Source organism: Equus quagga, chromosome 2 (assembly GCF_021613505.1).
Source record: "Equus quagga isolate Etosha38 chromosome 2, UCLA_HA_Equagga_1.0, whole genome shotgun sequence".
NCBI lineage: Eukaryota > Metazoa > Chordata > Mammalia > Perissodactyla > Equidae > Equus > Equus quagga.
In genome coordinates, this window is record NC_060268.1 from 109,707,653 (window position 1) to 109,732,109 (window position 24,457).

Here is a 24,457-nt window from a genome sequence, read left to right on the forward strand (position 1 = left end):
ATGTGGTTGGCATATCTCTTAAGGTTCTTTTATTTATTTATTTATTTGAGGAAGATTAGCCCTGAGCTAACATCTGCTGCCAATCCTCCTTTTTTTGCTGAGGAAGACTGGCCCTGAGCTAACATCCGTGCCCATCTTCCTCTACTTTCTATGTGAGACGCCTACCACAGCATGGCTTGTCAAGCAGTGCCATGTCTGCACCTGGGGTCCGAACCTGGCGAACTTCAGGCCACCGAAGCGGAACATGTGCACTTAACTGCTGCGCCACCGGGCTGGCCCTTAAGGTTCTTTTAATCTCTCTGTTCTTTCTCTATTCTCCTTTCCTTCCCACCCCTTCCAGTAAGTGAGAGAATTGACAAGTCATGTGATGTGAGCTAACTGGAGTTAAACAAGATTTTAAAATAGATTCGATTATCAAAATATAGTTAGACAGTAAGTAAAATCAAATTATGGAAGTATGATACATAAACCTATTAGGTTCTTCTCTTCACCAAAATATGAAAACTAAATTGGTCAGGAGCATTGACCTCATAAATATCTACATGAAGATAAAAGCAATTTTTCTGAAGAATTTTGTGAAGTGGGGCCGGCCTGGTAGTACAGTGGTTAAGTTCACACATTCTGCTTCAGTGACCCGGGGTTCGCTGGTTCGGATCCCAGGTTTGGACCTATGCACCGCTTGTCAAGCCATGCTGTGGTAGGCGTCCCACATATAAAGCAGAGGAAGATGGACAACGATGTTAGCTCAGGGCCAGTCTTCCTCAAGAAAAAGAGGTTAGCTCCAGGCTAATCTTCCTCAAAAAGAAAATTTATTAAGTTCTTATCACTGGTGTCATTTTCTTCCTAGATCTCCTCATCTTTTGGATTCTGGCTATATTATAATGAATGACGCTTTGACATCAGATGTCATTGGTCGAAGAGTTGAAGTTAATGGAGAACATGCAACAGTGCGTTTCTTCGGTGATGTCCCTCCAGTGGCAGGTAATTTATGATTTTATGTGTGTATGTATATGTATTTATTTGTAATTTTTTCCATGTAGACTTCTCAGTAGTGCTTTATAACCAATTTTGAAGAAACTAACAACCAATTTATAGGTGCTACCTATTTACAGTTGTTTTATTTGGGTGACAATATCCTATGGTATCTATGGTTTTATTTAATTATACACTTATCAAATTATTTAGTGTTGCTTTTTATATTAATTCAACCTTAAGATATCTCCTGAGTAAACTTTAAACAATAACAAAAAATCTTGAATTCTCATACTCCTAAACTCAAAAACTAAGTGACTTTTTGAAATTTCTTTTGTCATTAATCCTTTAATTTGTATTTAATGTAGTTTAAATTGATATAAATATGATTTTGTGTTCTGTTCACTTTTGGTATTTATCTGTGTTTCTACAGCATTATTTTACTGGTATTCCTTTTTTTTATTGAGATATAATTGACATTTAACATTATATTAGTTTCAGGTGTACAACATAATGATTTGATATTTGTATCATATTTGATGAGAACTTTTAAGATCTATTCTCTTAGCTACTTTCAAAGTTACAAGTATACTTGTATATTTTTGTATATTGTATACTTGTATATTGAAAGTATACTTTAAAATATACAACACAGTACTATTAACTGTAGTCACTGTGCTATACATTGCATCCCCAGGACTTATTTATTTTATAGCTGGAACTTTGTACCTTTTGACTCCCTTCAACCATTTTGCTCACCTTCCACTGTCTGCCTCTGGAAACCACCGATCTGTTCTCTGTGTCTATAAATTCTTATTTTTTTTTAGATTCCGTACATAAGCAAGATCATATGGTATTTGTCTGTCTCTTTCTGGCTTATTTCATGTAGCATACTCCCCTCAAGGTCCATCCATGTTGTCGCAAATGGCAAGATTTCCTTCCCTTTTATGGCTAAATAATATTACATTGTGTGTGTGTGTGTATATATATATATATGTATGTGTGTGTATATATATACACCACATTTTCTTTATCCTTTTGCCCATTGATGGACACTTAGGTTGCTTCCACGTCTTGGCTGTTGTAAATAATGCTGCAATGAACAAGGGAGTGCAGATATCTTTTCAAGTTAGTGTTTTTGTTTCCTTGAGATAAATACCCAGAAGTGGAATTCTGGATTCTATGGTAGTCCTATTTTTAATTTTTTTGAGGAACCTCCATACTGTTTTCCATGGTGTCTGCTCCAGTTTACATTCCTACCAACAGTGCACAAGGGTCCCTTTTCTCCCCCTCCTCGCCCACACTTGGTATTTCTTGTCTTTTTGATAATAGCTGTTCTAACAGATGTGAGGTGGTAGCTCCTTGTGGTTTTTTTATTATTTATTTTTTTATTTTTATTTTTTTCCTTTTTCCCCCCAAAGCCCCCCAGTACATAGTTGTATATTCTTCTTTGTGGGTCCTTCTAGTTGTGGCATGTGGGATGCTGCCTCAGTGTGGTTTGATGAGCAGTGCCATGTCCACGCCCAGGATTCGAACCAATGAAACACTGGGCCGTCTGCAACAGAGAGTGCGAACTTAACCACTTGGCCACGGGGCCAGCCCCTCCTTGTGGTTTTGATTTGCATTTCCATGATGATGACTTGTATTGAGCACCTTTTCATGTACCTGTTGACCATCTGTATGTCTTCTTTGGAAAAATGTTTATTCAGCTCTTCTGCTCATTTTTTAATCAGATTATTTGCTTTTTGCTATTGAGCTGCATGAGTTCTTTATATATTTTGGATTTTAACCCCTTATCAGATATATGATTTGCAGATATTTTCTGCCATTCATTAGGTTGCCTTTTCATTTTGTTGATGGTTTTACTTGTATTTCTTAACGGTTACATTTAGTATAGTACATAGTTTAATTAGTCCCCATTTTTAGACATTATTTTCTAGTTTTTTACTTTTATACATAATAGTGTAGTAGACTTCTTTTTATGTCTTCATCAATCAACAAATATTTAAGAATCTTCTGTATATTAGGAACTAGACTGAATTGGTACAAGGGGATTCAGTGATAAACTTAGACAAGAGGGTCTCAAAGTGTGGTCCCTGACTAGTATCAGTATCACTTGGTTGCTGGTTAGAAATGCAAATTCTTGGGCCTCACCCCAGAACTGCTGAATCAGAAACTCTGCAGGTGTAGCCCAACAATCTGTGTTTTAGGAAGCCCTCCAGGGCCAGCCCCCATGTGGCCTACTGGTTAAGTTCAGCGTGCTCCACTTTAGTGGCCCAGGCTCAGTTCCTACACCACTTGTCTGTCAGTAGCCATGCTGCGGCAGCAGCTCACATACAAAAAGAGGAAGACTAGCAACAGATGTTAGCTCAGGGAGAATCTTCCTCAGCAAGAAGAAAAAGAAGCCCTCCAGGGGATTCTGGTGCTCACTAAGGTTTGAGAACCACTGTACCAGGTAGATAGGGACTCTGCCTTCTTGGACCTAAGGTTTACCCTGGAAGTCTTTAAACAGATACTTCATATGGAGAGGTTTTTTTTTTTCCCCTTGTTTGACTGGGATTAATTGGCAAATGGGAAGAGAAAGTAACATTTAATCTTAAAGTCAGCTGATTAGCAACCTTAATTGCTAATTAAGTGGTCACTGTGTGATAACAACAACTCTACAATATAGATGTTATTAGTCCCATTCTTATGGATGAGGTGACCAGGACTCAGGTCTCAAAGCTTTCGTGTAGCAGAGCTGGGATTTGATTCTATGCATCAGGGCCCATGCTCTTTTCTGCCCTATTGCTTCTCAAGAACATGACTATTTTAAGCTTCTTGATATAAATTGCCAAATCACTGTCTGGAAGTAGTGGATCAGTGTCAAATATTTGGAAATTTCCAATACACCAACCAGTGCTTCGGGAAGCAGCCTGAGATGGAGATTCACATTTGTGAAGTTTAGTGTTCAGAAAGTTTATTAGGGAGTACTCTTGGGATTAATAGTAATGGAAGGGAAGGAAAGGGAGCAGGATTGGGTGGTTCCATGAACTAGAGTGCATGGGGGTTATCCAAACCCGGAAACTCACAGCCAGCTCAGCCCAAGGGTACCACCTTGGAGATCAGGCTAACAGTGAGAACGGCTTGGTGAAGGAGATGTTAGGCTGTGATGTTGTCTAAGCAAAGGTTTCAGCTGACCCCATGAGGCACTGTGAAGATTGGTTATTCCTTCAGAGTCTTTCCTGGTTGAGACAGGGGGCTGGGCATTCATACCTCTGTGATGATCTACCATTGGGTTTCTGTTGCCCTAGGAAGGGGGTGTGCCCTTGGGCAGGGTGATTTTTTTCAGTGAAGACAATTCTAAAAGAGGACCCACAGTTGAAGGCTAACTGCCAAAATCCTATATAGCAGCAGCTGGGGGAATAAGTGCCAGTTCCTGAAGGCGGATCAGAGTGGTGCATCACAAATGTGATAATACAGATGGAAGCTGTTTAATGGTAGTTTAGCGAATATGAAGTGGTACATATTTTCATTTATTAAATTTCCTGTGAGTTTGATATTTCCTTCATACATATATTAGTAGACAAATTTCTTTTTCTTGAAAATTATAATTCTGCAAGGAGGGAGTGACTATGTATTTACTCCTTATTAATTATCTCATTGTTTGGGGCATTCTCTCCATTACTTTACCTCAATGGATGCTGCTTTTGGATTTCTTTTAGAGGTCATCTGACGAAATTGGTACAAAGAGGGAGAGAAATTGAACGTGGATTTAATAATTGCTCCCGGGGTTACTTCACTGGATGTTGTTATAGGACCATTATGACAACTGAGTTAAGATGCTTAAAGCACTTAGACCAGTTACTGGTGCATGGGGTCAGCAATTGTTATTGTTGTAGATAAACATTTACAAAAGTGCTTTAAAAAGAAATGCAACAGTCGTAATGTTTTACAAATGGCTACATGTGGTTGGAAATTTAATTTCTTGAGGTAGCATCATACATAGATTTAAATAAAAGTTATGTCTTAAAACTGTTTAGATGGAAGTAAAGAAGATGTGCTGAGGTGGTGAGAATAATGCCCCCTCCTCCCTACCTCGGGGCATCATGTTAGGTGACATGGCAGAGGAGAATTCAAGTTGCTACTCAGCTGACTTTAAGATAGGGAGATTATCCAGGCAGTCTCAGCGTAAGCACAGGATCATTAGAAGTGGAGTCAGGAGGCAGAAGAACCACGTCAGAGTGATGTGATGTGAGAAAGTTTCTACTGGCTATTGTTGGTGGGCTTTGAAGACGGAAGGTCACCAGCCAAGGATCACGTGCAGCCTCTAGAAGCTGGAAAAGGCAGGGAAACAGATTCTCCTCTAGAGCCTCTGGAAGGGAACCCAGGTCTGCAGCACCTTGATTTTAGTCCCGTGAGACCCTCTTCAGACCTCTGACCTCCAGAACTGTGAGATAACAAATTTGTATTGTTTTATAGCAGCAATAGGAAACTAACACACATATCCTGCATAACTGTGTGAGGTCTCTAGTGAGATAGCCAGACACTGGTGTCATAAATGCATTTGAAGAGTCTGATTAGAATTGTTTCATGAAATGTGGGGTAAGGAAGCACTCTTTCTAAATTAATGTACTAGTTTATATCCTGTATTTAGAATATGGTTATATGACTAATTTAATGAAATGTTATAAGTAGACCTTTTTTTTTTTTCAGCTGAGGAAGATTAGCCCTGAGCTAACATCTGTGCCAATCCTCTATTTTATATGTAGGTCACCAGCACAGCATGGCTGACAAGTAGTGTAGGTCTGCTCCTGGGATCCAAACTCCCAAACCCAGGCCACCGAAGTGGAGTGCACTAAACTGAACTGCTATGCCATGGGGCTGGCCCCTGGACCTTTTTGTTAATATGCATTTGTATCCTTAGACATTATATATTCATGACATGGTTATTCTCATGTCTGTATACTTGGAGTTGCCTCATATCAATATGTGTATATACTGTATTTATAGGTCCTGTTGGGTGGTTGTCTTCTTGGTGCTTTGCCCTTAGTAATTATTTTCTAATATGATATTATTGCCTGCCTGTATGCAGTGACTAAATTAAATCGTCCTACAGTATTTTGGGTTCCATTTATCCCATACTAACAATGTTACTATTATATTATTGTTAATTTTTTAAAAAATGGTTGAAATATATTTCTTCTAGAATATTATGGAGATATATTATGTTCTACACTCAAGTTATTGATCCTGAATAGCCACTGAAATGCACTGTAACCTATTGAAATGGAAATATTGGCAATTCGAATTTATTCAAGGAACAAGGGCTCATAATTGACTTTTCATGAGAAAAGTGAGAAGTCTGCTTTTGGTCTCTAATATTTTTCTCCATTCTTCACATATTCTTACCAACCTGCATATCAATTTCCTGTCACCAAATTCCAACTTCTTTTTTTTTTTTATTTCGGTCACGTTGGTTTATGACATTATATAAATTTCAGGTGTACGTCGTTCTATGTCTATTTCTATTTCTGTGCAGATTGCATCATGTTCACCACCCAAAGTCTAATTACCGTCCATCCCTGCACACTTGTGCCATGCACCCTTTCACCCTCCACCCTCCCCATTTCCCCTCTGGTAACCGCCAATCCAATCTCCGTTGCTATGTGTTTCTTTGTTGTTGTTTTTACCTTCTACTTATGAGTGAGATCATAGGTATTTGACTTTTCACCCTCTGACTTATTTCACTTAGCATAATACCCTCAAGGTCCATGCATGTTGTCACAAATAGCTGGATTTGAATTCCACCTTCTGACTTGGAACTCTTAACAGATCTGAGCCCACCATGCATATCTCTGATGCCCACCACAAGACTTCTGTCAGATTCATTTTTTTCTTGGTTTTTAGAAAACTATTGTAATTTTCCATGTTGAAAGGAGATTTTTGCTTAGGTCTTAGATGATGTTGTTAAAATCATACATCGCAAGATTTTCTTATAGTTTCATTTAGTAATAGTGCTAATTAATCTTCTGGGACATTCTTGCAGCCTTGCTGCTGTGTTTTCTTTTTCTTTTTTTTAATATTAAAATAATACACGAACATGGTAAAAATATAGTACAGAAGGGCTCATGGTGAAAAGCAGCTGGGTCTAGCTGTGGGTGTTTTTTTCGCTGATTGCCTTCGGTGTTTTCTCGGTTAAGCCTGTTCAATCTGAGGTCACATGTATCTCTTCAGTTACGAGAAATGTTCTTCTAAGATGTCTTTGATAATTTTTACCCTTCTGTTTACCTGCTTTTTCTTTCTGGCACTCCTGTTGGTTGGATATGAGATTTCTTGAATTGATCCCCCACATTCCTTTTTTTCCTTTATTGCAATCTATTTGTTAAAAAGTATGTGGTATTTATCTTGTAAAATTTTCCACATTCTAGATTTTTCTGACATTCCCATGATGTCAGTAACATGTTTTTCTGTCCTCTACATTTCCTGTGTATTGATAGTTATATATAACCTTGATCAGATTCAGGTTTGACTTTTTTTTTGTACAAGTACTTTATAGGTGATGTGTATTTCAATCAGGAAGCACGTAATGTCTGGTCATAACTATTTGTGATGTTAGCAGCTATTGATGAATATTGCTTACATCCAGTATTTCATTTGGGGTTGTAAAGTGGTAAAATTCCAATAATTTTCTTTCTTTTATCAGTCTTCTGATGGGTGAGATAGTAGCTGGACAACTTATTTCATGGAAAACTTCCCTGTGTTAATTACTTGCTTTCCAAAATAATTGGGTGATTAAAAGTCAGGATAAATGTTTGATTCTTTTCTTTATCAGTTTTCATAATAATGAGTCGATTCACTAGAAGACCAATGAACTTAAAAGAGATCCTTATAAAGTCATGGGTTTAAATGTTTGACATGTTTGAGTCTATTGCTGTTATCATTCTTATTGATTATTGATTGTCCCATCTTTGGCCCGTAGGAATCCCTTCAGATTGTCTCCTGAGTACTTTTGATGTGACCCAATGGTTTTTGATAGCTTCCTTTCTGATATGATAAGGAAGCTATCAAATATGCAAGGTTCCTCTTACACATTTCTCGCCCCACATCACCATCAGCCGTTTCTCCAAGAGCTTGATTTCTCTTTTTAGTGGCAAATAGTGTTTGGAGGCCACAGTCTGAGCTCTAGGGGTACCCATTGCTGCTAGGTTGGTCGTTGTTTCTAGGCCTTTTTTAGTGGACAGAGCTGTATTTGTAGGATTAATTCCTGGAAGTAGAGTAGATTTAAGGTTATGTGTATTTTTCTGTATTTATTATAAAAAGTTTCAAATGTACAGAAAAGTAGAGAGAATAGTATGGGGAACACCTGTATATACTTGTTATGTCAACTTAGCAGTTATTAATATATTGCCATATTTGCTTCATTTCTTTTATTTTTTGCCTAAGCATTTTATTTATTTATTTATTTTTAAGATTTTATTTTTTTCCTTTTTCTCCCTAAAGCCCCCCAGTACATAGTTGTATATTCTTTGTTGTGGGTCCTTCTAGTTGTGGCATGTGGGACGCTGCCTCAGCGTGGTTTGATGAGCAGTGCCATGTCCCTGCCCAGGATTCGAACCAACGAAATGCTGGGCCGCCTGCAGCGGAGCACGCGAACTTAACAACTTGGCCATGGGGCCAGCCCCATGCCTAAGCATTTTGAATTAAATAATATAGATAGTGGCATTTCATCCCTAAGTACTTTACTGTGCATCTCTAAAAAGTAAATACATTTTCTTACAAAATAGTATATATATTTTAAACTTAAAGTTTGTTCATCTTGTCGTATTGGTGAGTAGACTTCTTTTAAACCAGTAAATAAGCTAAATTATTGAAAAACTTTGTCTTAATTAACCTCTTGGCTTATAGTCCTTGAAGATTAGTCCCAAGGTGGAGTGAGTCCATTCTTAAAAATGGGTGATCATATCATCCTTCAGAATCCTAGGTCTTTTATTCTACTGTTTTTGCCTTCAAAATTCTGCACTAGCTTTTTTCTTGATTAATTTTAGATATGAGTTTCTTGGTATCCCGTATAAAGAAAATCTGTATCTGATCTTTACATTCATTTTTTCTTTCTTTAAAGATTTTGGTTTTCCTTTCTCTCCCCAAATCTCCCCAGTACATAGTTGTATATTTTAGTTGTGGGTCCTTCTAGTTGTGGCATATGGGATGGTGCCTCAGCATGGCCTGATGAGTGGTGCCATGTCCGTGCCCAGGAGCTGAACCAGCGAAACCCTGGGCCACCGAAGTGGAGCGTGTGAACTTAACCACTTGGCCATGGGGCCGGCCCCTATTCCAGAGTTTTTAATGTTCTTTTTTTATAGCCTTTATCGAAATACTGCTACATTGAGAATTCTCTGGTAGCAGATCTCTGCATGGAGTGTGTATAACAGTGCTCTTTTTTGAGCAGTTTGGTCCAGCTTTCAGATAAATCGTGTTTTTGTCCTCCTAATGTAATATGTTTTCATGTTCTGGGAGTAGATGCAAGAAACAGCTACACCTACCAACTGACTGTTGTCTGGAAGAACATTTCAACGTGATGTGAAAACCAAAATCACTGTCTTTGACAGACATGTGATAGTAGTCAGATGAAAAGTTGTAAAAAGTGCAATTAAGTAGGTAATGCGTTATTATTTCAAGATGCATTTTATATCTTATTTATTACTGGGATATAGCTCTGCTTAAAATTTGTTGCAGATTTTATTATAGGAGAAATAGCCCTTTGGTAATTTTTAACTTAAAGTGTTTTAGGCCCCCAGTCATCTCTTCCATACTTTATGGTGCAAAAAATTTGGTATTTGGGTGTGTACTTGTTTGAGGCTTTGAACAGGTGTGGGGTTGCTTCCTGAGAGAGAATTCTTGCTCCTGCAAGTTAGTGGTATTTCTGTAGCCCACAATTGTGTCAAAGTGGGTGGCCCTCTACCTCAAAGGGTTGTTATGAGGATTCAGTGAATTTATATATATAAAGCACTTAGAATTGTGCTTGACAGGAAGTAAGAACTTTTTAAATGTTAGAGATTATTATTGTTTTTGCTGTTATGGTTGTTACTGTGAATTAGGAAAAAGTACTCCTTTCTCAGGTCACTTAATTTCCATCTATGGGAAAATCATCAGATTATATTGATTTTTATTAGAGCTTGATACTGCATTGTTATCTGGCAGAAAATTGATGTAATAAATATAAGAATCTATAATTTATGGCCCTTAGTGCCAGAAAGTGTGCTTTTAATAGTCAGATTAAACCATTATCCTTATCACCATGTGCCTTATATCTAGGATTAGCCATATAGAATAGCTGTTCTCCAATTTATTTTAAGTGACTTCAGTTTGAAATTGCTGTCATTTAACTGTAATTAGAAACCTAGCTGAGATAACATCTGTGTAGGAAGGGAAGTCTAAAGCAGTGTGCCTGGGGTCCTTGTTAAAAGTGTAAATCCTCAGGCTCTACACCCAGAGCTTCTAATTTAGTCAGTCGGAGTTATGGTCCAGCACTCTTCATTTTTAACGTGTTCCCTAGACAATTCTGATGCCCCACTTTGAGAATGGTTCCGTTTTTATTCCTTTGTGTAACTGCATTTACAAAACGAAGCTTTCTATCCTGAGCTCTGACTGAGGCTTGAGTTAAGACATAGCCGCTTGTGGAACACCAGTGAATATGTTATGAAGATGTTATCAGGTGTGATGTGTCCTTCATTATCTTATTCTATGCCCCTTATATAAGCGATCCTGTGACACATTACTGTTAGCTCAGAGGCAGGGAAAAAAGGTTTTCTTCTAATGAACTGAGATGTTTCTACCACAGTCATGTATCACTTAATGACATTCTGAGATGTGGTGTTAGGTGAATTTGTTGTGTGCGAACATCACAGAGTGCACTTACACAAACCTACATGATGTAGCCTACTACATACCTAGGCTCTATGGTATAGCCTATTGCTCCTGGGCAGCAAACCTATGCAGCATGTTGCTGTCCTGAATGCTGTAGGCAACTGTAACACAAGGGCACATCTAAACATAGAAAAGATATGGTAAAAATGTGGTATACAAGATAAAAACTGGTGCCCCTGTGTAGGCACTTACCCTGAATGGAGCTGCAGGACTGGAAGTTGCTCTGAGTCAGTGAGTGAGTGGTGAGTGAATGTGAAGGCCTGGGACTTTACAAACACTGGACACTGAGGCTACACTAAGTTTTTAAAAAATTTCTTTCTCTCTTTAATAATCAATTACGCTTAGCTTACTGTAACTTTTTTACTTTACAAACTTTAAAATTTTCTAACTTTTCAGCTCTTTTGTAATAACACTTAGCTTAAAACACAAACATGTTGTACAACTGTACAAAAATATTTTCTTTATATCTTTTTTCTATGAGCTTTTTCTATTTAAAAAATTTTTTAGTGTTTTTTACTTTTTACACTTTTCTGTTAAAAACTAAGACACAAACACACACCTTAGCCTAGGCCTACACAGGGTCAGGATCATCAATATCACTGTCTTCTGCCTCCACATCTTGTCCCACTGGAAGGTCTTCGGGGCAGTAACATGCATGGAGCCGTCATCTCCTCTAATAGCGGTGCCTTCCTCTGGGGTACCTCCGGAAGGACCTGAAGGTTTGTTTACACAAGCATCCCCACAAACACGTGAGTAATGCGTTACGAGAAGTACGATGTCACTAGGCGATAAGAATTTTTCAGCTTCATTGTAATCTTATGGGACCACTGTCATATTTGTGGTCCGTCATTGACTGAAATGTCGTTATGCGACATGTGACCATACTGGTCAAGAGAACTGCATCTTCTTTTTCTTGCTACGAGGAAGCTCAGACCTATGTTTTATACTTCATTGCTGTTTTTTCAGTTATTCTCTTCTCTTTTAATGCTTCTTATGCTCCCCACTTCCCTTTCTTGTTTGTATTAATGGCTTTTGATCTTCTGGTACACAGTTTTGTTTTCTCTGAAATTTTTTTTTAATTGTAAGTTATTGCACATCTTTTAAGGACATTCTCAAAGTACAGATTACAAAAACAAGAGGCTGTGTCCAGGTGGCATTAGAATGTTCCTAGGGTAGTGCTGAAAACAACCTACTCCATAATTTCAGAGCCTGAGGTTTTTTAGACTAACCTTGTAGTGACATGTGTCCAGCTGCTGGAGTACTGAAACCTTGACTTTGTTTCAGCTACAACCCGTTGTCGGTATTTAGAGGCTTGAAGCAGGTGCTTAGAATGAATCGGATTATCAACATCACTTAATGGGGATGGAAGATTCTCTGAATTTCTCAGCCTTGGGAGACTTGAATGTAGTTATATATCTAAGAAAAAGGAAAGTGTTGGTTATCTCAGGAGTCGGTCAGCCCAGGAAGGCAAGGAGCAAAAGGCTCACCAAGGCAGATGTTGGCAGTGCCCGTCTTGGACTTCTCAGGGGTGAGGCAAAAGAACTGGATCCCTGGCGCAGCCCTAGTGTGGCGATGGATCCAGGAGTTACAGCCAGTGGACTTGAAGTAACTCCTATGCTATTGTGAAGGTCCCTGACTTGTGAGATAGAGGGATCTAGATGTTTTTGCCAAATACCATTCAATATTCCATTTATTGAACTCTTCTAGTTCGTATTTCATGCTCACCAAGCAATCTTCCGATTATGATGTGGCTCCTTGTATTAGTCTGTTTAGATGGGTAGAATATATGGATCATATGGAATAGTTATTTTTTTTTAAAAACAGACTTTATTTTTTAGAGCAGTTTTAGGTTCACAGCAAAATTGAGCAGAAAGTAGAGAGTTCCCATATACCCCTCAACCCCATACATGTACAGCTTCTCCCACTATCAGCATCCCCCATCAGAGTGACACATTTGTTACAATTGGTGCACCTATGCTGACACATCATTATCACCCAAAGTCCATCATTTACATTAGAGTTCACTCTTGGCGTTGTACATTCTATGGGTTTGGACAAATGTAAATAACATGTATCCACTATTACACTATCACACAGAATAGTTTCCCTGGCCTAAAAATCCCATGTGCTCCTCCTCTTCATCCCTTCCTCCCCGCTAAGCCCTGGCAACCATTGATCTTTTTACTGTCTCCATACTTTTGCCTTTTCCAGAATGTCATATACTTGGAATCATACAATATGTAGCCTTTCTGATTGGCTTTTTTCACTTAGTAATATGCACTTAAGTTTTCTCCATGTCTTTTTCATGGCTTGACAGCTCATTTCTTTTTAGCACTAAATAATGTTCCATTGTCTGGGTGTACAACAGTTTTACCCTGCTTTCAAGTTTAGGCAATTATAAATAAAGCTGCGATAAACATGTGTGTGCAGGCTTTTGTCGAGGACGTAAGTTTTCATCTCATTTGAAGTGTAATTGCTGGATGATTGGATTTGTTATTTTTAATTCTTGTGATTTCAGTGAAGTTGGGTATGATTGCAGTTGGTTTTTGCTGTATCTTGATGTCTAGGGAGAGAATAAACTACTCATGTTGGCCAGAATATTTAGGTTTATGTGGACAGTTTTATTTATCATTGTATAAATAAACCTCTATTCCAGTGTCTGCTTCAGTCATTTGAGGATTTGAATTTACTAGACTGAGGCTAGGCAGGTTCTTATCACTCATGGCATGCACAAGGCAGAAAAGCCTGGATCTTACAGTGTTGGGACATGACTGACGGGGTAGTCTGCCCAGCTACCACTTCTGTCTGCTGTCTCCCTGTGCTGATTTTTGTACTTGCTACCCTATCTTTAGTGGACTGGCTCCTGGGTAAAAGGTTGCCAAACAATAGATATTCTTCATCAGAGTTCGGCTAATCACAATTGCATATTGGCCTTTCTCTTTCCACCTGTGTCAGCTTGAGAAGTGACTTGTTCTTTGTCATGTGAAAGAGTGGCCTTGTGTTGTGCTTTCTTCTTGGTAATGTCCATTAACTCATTCAGATAGTTTCTATGATAAATAACATTAATTGTATTTTTTTCTTATATAATGGCCTTTATCTGACAAAAAGTGGATTAGGACACAAAAGAATTGTATGCGCGCTAGTACAGGGCCTGGTCCTTTTTTGCTGTGTTCTTTGGGCAAGTATGACATAATAAGAAATATATATTTGGTCTCTGCCCTGAGTTCCTGACGCAGAGTTCCTAAAAGCCATGTAATTTCCTAAGTGATAGGGGTGCTAGGAGCATCTTTTGTTTTAATGTTTGGTCTTTGGCCCCAGTTCCTGACACTAGAGCTACTAAGGCCCTTGGAATCTCCAGAATGATGAGTGTCTTTTGTATGCTAATGAAAGACTGGTGGCTGGGGCCCCTGGATAGCTTCAGGGTGGGGACGGGTCACAAGAGAGACCACGCCACAGTTAGGAGCTGGAAACTTTCAGCCCCACCCGCATCCTCCAGGGAGGGAGGTAGAACTGGAGATTGAGTTAATTATCAATCATGCCTACTTGCTGAAGTCGCCATGAAAATCCCTAAACTGCAGGGTTTGGAGAGCTTCCAGGTTGGTGAGCACATCCACATGCTGGGACGGTGGGGCCCCCCAAACTCTGTAGGGACAGGCTCTTGTACTCAGGACCCTTCTGAATCTCACCATCTGTACCTCATTATCTAGCTATTCATCTGTAGCCTGTATTATATCCTTATATTGTAATAAACCGGTAAATGTAAGTAAGTATTTCCCTGAGTTCTGTGAGCGTTCTAGCAAATTATCAAACCTGAGGAAGGGATGTGGAAATTCATGATTTATAACCAGTTGGTGAGAAGTACAAGTGACAACCTGGGACTTGTGACTAGCATCTGAAGTGGGGACAGTCTTGTGGGACTGAGCCCCTAACCTGTGGGGTCTGCATACCTCCGAGCAGTTGGTACAGAATCGAGTTAAACTGCAGGACACGCAGTCTGTGTCCAGCAAGAATTGGAGAATTGCTTGGTGAGGGAGAACCCACATCCAGGGTCAGAAGTGTTGTGAGGTTAGAGAAACAGTTTTCCCTTGAGCAAGTCTCACATTTTCTCTGAGCTTTAGTTTCTTATCTTTAGAGTTGAGCTCTCTCAGTGTATCTCTCCAAGCTTGTTAAATAGGGCTCTGGGGGGAAGCAGGGTAAATAAAGTTCAGGCTCTTCTCCGTGTTGTACAAGAGTTTTACATTAGGGCTCAGCCTCTTTTAAGGTCTTTTGTCTTCTTCTCCTGCCCTGTGCCCCTGCAACACTCTGAGCTCTAGCTACCCTGAATTTTTTGAGGTTCCCTAAACGGGTCGTGAACTCTCACTGTCTTGCCTCAGCTATTTTCCCTTCAGTGTTTACCTCAAATGTTACTACTTCCCTGTGTCATACACCACCCCAGCAATATTACCTGGCTTCTTATCTGTGCTGCCATAACATGCAGACCTACTTTAATACCAGATTTGTTCTTTGTGTAGTGACTGTTAGTTTACACATCTATCCCTGTTAGAAAACTTGAAGATGTGTGGGGGCAAGGAACTGTCTTATTTATTTTACTATCCTGTCAGTTTTTGCTCTTTCTTATTTACTTCCTTCTACTTTCTGTAGGTTTAATCTGCTTGTTTTTTCTCCCCCTAACATTTTGAGACAGCTGATTATTTTCAATCTTTTGTCTAACATATAAATTTAAGTCTATAAGTTTCTCTCAAATGCAACTTTTAGCTGCAGTCCGCAAATTTTGATATGTAGTATTTTCATTATCATTCTGCTCAAAATATTTTCTGATTTATATTATGCTTTCTTTTTTGATGCAAGGTAATTTAGAATGATATTACTTACTTTCTAAACATGAAGATTTTCTGATGAACTTGTGTTATTAATTTCCAGCTGAATTCCACTGTTGTGTTCAGAGAACCTACTCTGTGATTTCAGTCTTTGCGTTTTTATTTATTTTTTTGTTGTAGTAAAATACACATAACAAAATTTATTTATTTAGTTAGTTAGTTAGTTATTTTGGTTTAGCCCTGAGCTAACATCTGTGCCAGTCTTCCTCTGTTTTAAATGTGGATCGCCACCACAGCAGGGCTGATGAGTGGAGTCGGTCTGCACCTGGGATCTCAACCCATGAACCCAGGCTGCCAAAGTGGAGCCCGTGGAACTTTAACCACTCAGCCAGGGGACTGGCTCCCATAAAATTTACGTTTTTAAGTGTACAGTTCATTGGCATTAGGTACATTCATACTGTTGTGCAACTATCATTATCATCCATCTCCAGAACATTTTTTAACTTCCTGAACTGAAACTTGGTCCTCATTAAATAATAGTTTCCCATGGGGCCAGCCCAGTGGCACAGCAGTTAAGTGCACGCGTTCCCCTTCTCAGCAGCCTGGGGTTCGCAGGTTCTGATCCTGGGTGTGGACATGGCACCGCTTGGCAGAAGCCATGCTGTGGTAGGCATCCTATGTATAAAGTAGAGGAAGATGGGCATGGATGTTAGCTCAGGGCCAGCCATCCTCAGCAAAAAGAGGAGGATTGGCAGTAGTTAGCTCAGGGCTAATCTTCCTCAAAAAATAGAAAAATAAAAAAAAAAGAATAGTTTCCCATTCTCCCTCTCGCCGCTCCCTGGCAACCGCCTCTACTTTCTGTCTCTGTGAATTTGACTACTCTACACACCTTGTGTAAGTGGAATCATACAATATTTGTCCTTTTGTGACTGGTTTATTTCACTTACCATAATGTCCTCAAGGTTCATCCATGTTGTTGCATGTGTCAGAATTTCCTTAGTTTTTAAGGCTTAATAATATTCCATTGTATATTTATCAAAAAGAATAAAATACTTGGGAATTAAATTAACCAAAGAGGTTAAGGAGGAGAAAGACTTGTACAATGAAAACTACAAAACATTGCTGAAAGAAATTAAGAAGACATAAATAAATGAAAGACATCTCATGTTCACAGATTGGAAAAGTTAATATTGTTAAAATGTCAATAATACCCAAAGCAATCTGTGGATTCAGTGCAATCCCTATCAAATCCAACAATGGTTTTGCACACTGTCTTTTAATCACAACCTTTAGTCCATTTTTGGTTCACTTAATTGTTGATAATTTGGGTTTCTATCTACCATCTTACTATTTGCTTTCTATTTGTCTTGCCTATGCTCTGTTCTTTGTTTCTTATTTTATTTTTCCTCTATATTAATTTGGTAGTTATACATTTTTTATTGTTTACTGGTTACTCTAGAGATTAAAACATGCATCTTTGACTTTATGTGCTCCTCTTTGGCAGCCTGGGGTTTGCAGGTTTGGACCCTGGGTGCAGACCTACACACTGCTCATCAAGCAGTGCTGTGGTGGCATCCCACATATAAAATAGAGGAAGATTGGCATGGATGTTAGCTCAGGGCCAATCTACCTCACCAAAAAAAAAAGTCTAATAAAAATTAGTAACTTTATCTCTTCCTGACTCATGCAAAGACCTTAGAACACTGGAACACTGATTCCACTCACCCACTTCCTAACTCGTGTGGGATATTTTAATCTAGGTATGTTTTAAACCCAAAGAGCTGAAATTATTATTACTTTATATCGTCAATATTAGTTTAATTCATCCATATATTTACTTTTTTGTTGCCCTTCATTCCCCTCTATAGCCTCAGGCTTCCATCTGGGATAATTTTCTTTCTCCTTGAGGATCACCCCTATGAATTTTTCTTTGCTGAAATTGCCTTTATGTTGCCTTCATTTTTCTTAATTTTAAAATTGTGGTTACATACATATAAAACATGAAATTTGCCATTTTGACCATTTTTTCATTAACATTTTAAATTGTCATAAAATATGTATAACATACAATTTACCATTTTAACCTTTTTACAATAGACCTTATTGGGGCTGGCCCCATGGCCGAGTGGTTAAGTTTGTGTGCTCTGCTTCAGCGGCTCAGGGTTTCGTTGGTTCAGATCCTGGGTGCAGACATGGCATCACTCATCAAGCCACGCTGAGGTGACGTCCCATGTGGCAAAGCCAGAAGGACCTACGATTGGAATATACAACCATGTACTGGGAGAGTTTGGGGAGAAGAAGAAGAAGAAAAAAAGAAGATTGGCAACAGATGTTAGCTCAGGTGCCAGTTTTTATTAAAATAGACCTTATTTTTTAGACTAGTTTTAGGTTCACAGCAAAACTGAATGATAAATGTGCACAGACTTCCTGTACACCTCCTGCCCTCACACATACATAGTCTCCCTCATTAGCAGCATCCCCTACCAGACTGGGTCATGTGTTACAATTGATGAACCTATGTTGATAGATTGTTACCACTCTAAGTCCATAGTTTACATGAGATGACACCAAAAGCAAAGGGAACAAAAGCAAAAATAAGCAAGTGGGACTACATCAAACTAAAAACCTTCTGCACAGCAAAGGAAACCACCAACAAAGTGGAAAGGGAGAAAATATTTGCAAATCGTATACCTAATAAGGGGTTAATATCCAAAATACATAAAGAACTCACCCTCAATAGCAAAAAAAAAAAAAATCCGATTAGAAAATGAGCAGAGAATCTTTTTTTTTTTTTGCCTCCTTCTTCTCCCCAAACCCCCAGTACATAGTTGTATATTCTAGTTGTAGGTCCTTCTGGTTGTGCTATGTGGGACGCCTCCTCAGCATGGCTTGATGAGCGGTGGCATGCTGGTGCCCAAGATCCGAACCAGTGAAACCCTGGGCCACCAAAGGAGAGCAGGTGTATTTAACCACTCAGCCACCACCGAGCAGAGGATCTTAATAGACGTTTTTCCAAAGAAGACATACAGATGGCCAACAGGTACATGAAAAGGTGCTTAACATCACTCATCATCAGGGAAATGCACATCAACACCACAATGAGATAGCACCTCACACCTGTTAGAATGGCTAAAAAAAGAGATACCAAATGCTGGCAAGGATGTGGAGAAAAGGGAGCCCTTGGGCATTGTTGATGGGAATGTAAATTGGTGCAGCCACTATGGAAACCAGTATGGAAGTTCGTCAAAAAATTAAAAATAGAGCTACCATATGATCCAGCAATTCCGCTTCTCGGTATTTATCCAAAGAACACGAGAACACTAACTCAAAAACATATGTAAACCCCATGTTCATTGTAGCATGATCTACAATAGCCAAGATGTGGAAACCACCTAAGTGTCCATCAGCAGATGAGTGGACATATTGGAGTTCGCTCTCAGTGTCATGTATTCTATGGGTTTTGGACAAATTTATAATGACATGTAACATACAGAGTAGGTTCACTGCCCTAAAGACTCTCTGCTTTGCTTATTCATCTCTCCCTCTCCTCTAACCATTTTAACATTTTAAATTATTTATTTGTGGTAAAACATATATAAAGTAAAATTTACCATCTTAACTATTTTTAAGTGTACAGTTAAATAGTGACGACTTTAGGTGCCTCATATAAGTAGACTCATACAGCATTTATCCTTTTGGGATGACTTATTTCACTTAGCATGATGTCTTCAAAGTTCATCCGTGTAGCATGTGTGAGGGCTTCATTCCTTTTTATGGCTGAATACTATTCCATTGTATGTACATCACATCTTGTTTTTCTGTTCATGTGTTGATGGACATTTGGGTTATTTCTACCTTTTGGCTATTGTAAGTAATGCTGCAGTGAATAATGGTGTACAGGTATCTGTTTGAGTCCCTATTTCAGTGCTTTTGTTTATGTACCTATAGGTAGAATTGCCAGATCGTATGATAATTCTCTTTAGCTTTTTGAGGGACCACCAACCTGTTTTCCACAGTGGCAACACCATTTTACCTTCCCACCAGTGGTGTATGAGTGTTTCAAATTCTCTACATCCTTGTTAACACTTGTTACTTTACATTGTTTTGATTATAGCCATCCTGGTAGGTGCAAAGTGGTATCTCATTGTGGTTTTTATTTGCCTTTCCCTAATGATTAATGATGTTGAGCATCTTTTCATGGGTTCATTGGCCATTTGTTTATCTTCTTTGGAGAAATGACTATTCAAGTCCTTTGTTCATGTTTCAGTTGGGTTGTCTTTTTGCTGTTGAGTTTTAGGACTTTGTTATATATTCTAGATATTAAGCCCTTATCAGGTTTGTGATTTACAAATATTTTCTCCCATTCTATAGGTTGTCTTTTCTCGTTCTTGATAATGTCCTTTGATGTACAAAAGTGTTTAATTTTTATGAAGTCCAATTTATCTATTTTTTCTTTTGTTGCTTGTGTTTTGGTGTCATATCTAAGAATCCATTGCCAAATCCATGGTCATGAAGATTTACCTCAAAGTTTTCTTCTAAGAGTTTTATATTTTAGTTCTTATACTTAGGTTGTTGATCTGTGTTGAGTTAATTTTCATATATGATGTGAGGTAGGAGTCTAAATTCATTCTTTCGCATGTGGATATCTAGTTGTCTCAGCACTATTTGTTGAGGACGCTGTCCTTTGAGTGGACTTGGAACCTTTGTTCAAAATCAAATGACCATGTATGGGTTTATTCCTGGACTCTCAATTCTATATATCTAACTTTATGCCAGTACCACATTGTTTTGATCACAGCAGTTTTGTAGTAAGTTTTGAAAATGGAAAGTGTGAGTCCTCTGACTTTATTCTTATTTTTCAAGATGGATTTGTTCATTCAGAGCCCCTTGTTTGCCTTCACTTTTTTGAAGGATATTTTCACCAATTACAGTGTTCCAGATCACCATTATTTTCTTTCAGTATTTTGAAGATATCATTCATTTGTCTTCTTGCTTTTGCTGTTTCTATGGAAAAGTCAGCTTTTGGTCTGGTCGTTCTCCTTTGGTGATAATCTGTTTCCTCTCCCCTATCCTGAGCTATTTTAAGATTTTTCTTTTTGTCTTACGTATGTGGCAATTTTACTATAATATCCCTGGGTGTGGTTTTCTTTGCATTTTTACTATTTGTTGTTCTTAGAGCTTCTTAAATTTGTGGCTTGATGGCTTTCCTTAGTTTTGTTTTCAGTCATTAGTCATTAGTCATTAGTCTCAGTCGTATTTCAAAGATTGCTTCTTCCATGATCTCTCTCTACTTTCTTTTTGGGACTCCAGTCATAGATATGGTAGACCTTTTCATTGTATCTTCTATGTCTTTTATACCCTAGTTTGTGTTTCTCATCACTTGTCACTGTGCTTCCTTCTGTATATATTTTTTTCAGACCTGTTTTTTTCCCTCATTACATATAATCTGTTGTAAAATTCTATCCATTGGATTATAATTTGAATTATTGAAATTTTCAGTCCCAGAATTTCCATTTAGCGTGTTAAAAACATAGTTTTTAAATTTTCTGCTGAAATTCTCAAGTTTATCTTTTGTTTTCTTGAAAATATTAAACATAGTTAAAACTCCGCTTTGCAGATGCCTGATGGATCTATTTCTGCTGGCTGTTGTTTTTCTTGGTTTTCATATAGTCTTATCTTTTTCTATGCTTGGTTATTTTTGTTTGAGTGCCAGATACTGATTATGAAAAATTACAGTTTGAACTTTTCCGTGGTGTTGTCTTCCTCCAGAGAGGACTAAAGTTTCCTCTGGCAGATGGCGAGGGTCAGTAGCAATCCCAGACCGCTCTAAACGAGTCTGGGAATGAGATGATTTCGAGTCGGCCTTCCATCTCTACAAGGGCCAGTCTCTTTAGAGTTGGTTCCTCCTTACTCTTGGGATGAAGGCATTTCAAGCCCCAGCACAAACCTAGAAAGTTGCTCAGCGATCTCCATCTTCCCAAGAGGCTATGAGTTTCAGTATTGATCTCTTAGCACTTCAAATCTGTCCAAAGCTCTCGTCAGCTTTTTAGTTTTTCAGCTTTTTCTACCAGAATCAGCAGATGCCTCAAGGGGAAAAAGTTGCTCTAAAAGTTTAGTTCAAGCCTTTGGGTTTCCCTCTTCTCCCGAGTATTAGCTTTGTAATTCTTCACTGCCTTGTTAGCTCTTGGTGCTTTCAAAGAGACATTTTATGTGTATGCCTATTTTTTAAATTGTGGTAAATTATACATAACTAAATTTACCATTTTAACCATTTTAAGTAGTAATTCAGTGGTATTAAGTACAGCAATGCAGAAGAGTTCCAATTTCTTCACATCCTTGCCAACCCTTGTTATTTTCTGTTTTGTTTTGTTTTTTGACATTGACCATCCTAGTTTGTGTAAAATGACTTTTAAAAATAGTTTATCCAGCTTTTCTAGTTGTTCTCAGCAGGAAGATAGATTCAGATGTGAAACTCTCTGTCTTAATTATTTTTGCACCTAGCACAGTGCTGTATACATAACATAAGGGAGGAGAGAAGATAAAGAAAATGCTCTAAAAACTGTAAGGTGCTATGCAAATATTAGATATGAATTAAAGATAGCATCATATGAATCAGCCATAAAAAAAGACAAATTCATCCCATTTGCAATGACATGGAAGGACCTGGAGGGAATTATGCTAAGTGAAATAAGCCAGTCTGAGAAAGACAAACACCATGATTTCACTCATATGTGGAATATAAACAAACACATGGACAAAGAAAACAGTTCAGTTACCAGGGAAGGGGGGTGGGGGGTGGGCACAGGGGGTGAAGGGGAGCACTTATGTGGTGACCGTCAAGAAATAACGTACAACTGAAATCTTACGTTGATGTAAACTATTATGAACTCAATAATAAAAAAAAGATGGCATAGTATGATGGGTAAGTTTTGACTTCTAGAGTTAGAATGACTTGAATTTGAAGATGTGTGACTTTGGGCAAGTTATTTTACCTTTATTGAATAAGAATACTGTATATAGAGAGAATTTTATTTTATGCAAAGCAGATTACTAGACCAGGACTCAAAAAAATGTGTGTTTGTCCAGGAACTGGTAAAAAGAGGATAATAATACTTCCTTTACAAAGATGAAATTGTTGTAAGGATAACATGAGATAATGCAAATAAGAGTTTCTGTCATTTAGTAAGTGCTCAATAAATTTAAGGCATTGTTGTTTTCTAAATTGTGATTTTTGTTTTTGTTGGTTTTTTAAGCCAAATATGCTATTGTATTTGGTGACTGAAGTCCTGAGTCTAAGGTTAACTTGTTCCTTCCCAAAGACATTTCTTTCTCCCCCAGTTGTGTCTGTGTGATATGGTTTCTATTGCAAACTGTATTTGCTTGCAGAAAAATGGAGCATTATCTCTGTCATCATTTATTGCTCATTTGGTTTTTCTCATTCTGCTAGGATTCTGGTTAGGAGTGGAATGGGACAATCCCGAGAGAGGAAAGCATGATGGAAGCCATGAAGGGACTGTATATTTTAAATGCAGGTAATTTTTCATTATGAATCTGCATGGTTATTTAGGATAATATTTAATAGTTGAATAAAGAAGAAGAAATGGTTGACTCTTGGTGTATTCTAAAAAGACAATTCTGTGTGTAGAGTTTTTTTCCTGTTTTTAAAACTCTGACTCTTAACCTTACAAATGGGGTGGCTTTCTTTGTCCTTTTTGTGTTTTTATCCTTTGACAGTTTTTTTTAATTGGATGAATATAAACCTTTCTCATTGATTCATTAATAATTTAAAATCCATTAAATGAATAATAGAAAAAAGAAATAGCCTAGATATCCAATAAGAAGCAGTCGATTAAACAAAATGCAGAACATCCAAATAGTGGAATGCTAGGCCACCGTTAAAAAAACCTTTTGTCATGAAAAGAGTTACCCATTATATTGCATATCTACTAATCTTTTTAACTGCTTGATTTCAGAGAAACTGCGTGAAGCTCTGAAAAGGACGGTGGGGAATTTCAGGCAGAGTCTATCTTTTAAATTTCTGTTGTTTGTTTTCCTTAGGTTTCAGTTTCTCAAAAGGATCTCTTAATATTAAGCTTATTTTCTTTAAATGTGGTAGAGTGAACACAATCCTGGCCTGGAAATGAAGGGGCCTCCAACTCTACTTTTAGCAATCTTTATGACTCTGAACGAGACTAAACTTACCAACCTCTAAAATGAAGGCAAAAATTAGATAATAACAAAATACATTTCCTAGTCCACCGTTTGGTACATTTAGAAGTCAGGATAGAAGCAGCAGCATATTCCTAGGAACACGCCAGCTGTGACGGCAGACGTGGAATGGGGCCAGCTCAGAATCTGTCAAGAGTTCGTGGAGGATGGAGGGAGCACTTTGTGTGTTTAAGGAGGTGTGGAAATGGAAATTTCCTAGCCTGGCCTGTTGATCCCTTACTACCTGACCGTGACCTCACAAAACCTCCAGTGGAGGAACTTTTCCTGTGGAGCCTGCCCCAGCACACTTCCCTCTTCTGCCCAAATTGTCCATGATTACATGGTCCTTTTGTTCTTTTTCTTTTTCTTTTTTTTGAGGAAGATTAGCCCTGAGCTAACTACTGCTAGTCCTCCTCTTTTTTGCTGAGGGAGCCTGGCCCTGAGCTAACATCGTGCCCATCTTCCTCTACTTTATATGTGGGACGCCTACCACAGCATGGCATGCCAAGCGGTGCCATGTCCGCACCGGGGATCCAAACCAGCGAACCCCCGGC

At 38.3% G+C, this 24,457-nt stretch overlaps 1 protein-coding gene across 2 annotated transcripts in view; it reads left to right on the forward strand.

Moving 5' to 3' along the window:
- TBCE (tubulin folding cofactor E) overlaps positions 1 to 24,457 on the forward strand; it is a 68,601-nt gene that overhangs the window by 14,298 nt on the left and 29,846 nt on the right. For both annotated transcript variants that reach the window (XM_046652960.1, XM_046652959.1), the window contains 2 exons: positions 848 to 981; positions 23,143 to 23,227. In XM_046652960.1, coding sequence (XP_046508916.1) covers positions 882 to 981; positions 23,143 to 23,227 — 185 coding nt within the window. In that variant the 5' untranslated portion in view covers positions 848 to 881. The remainder of the gene's footprint in view (positions 1 to 847; positions 982 to 23,142; positions 23,228 to 24,457) is intronic.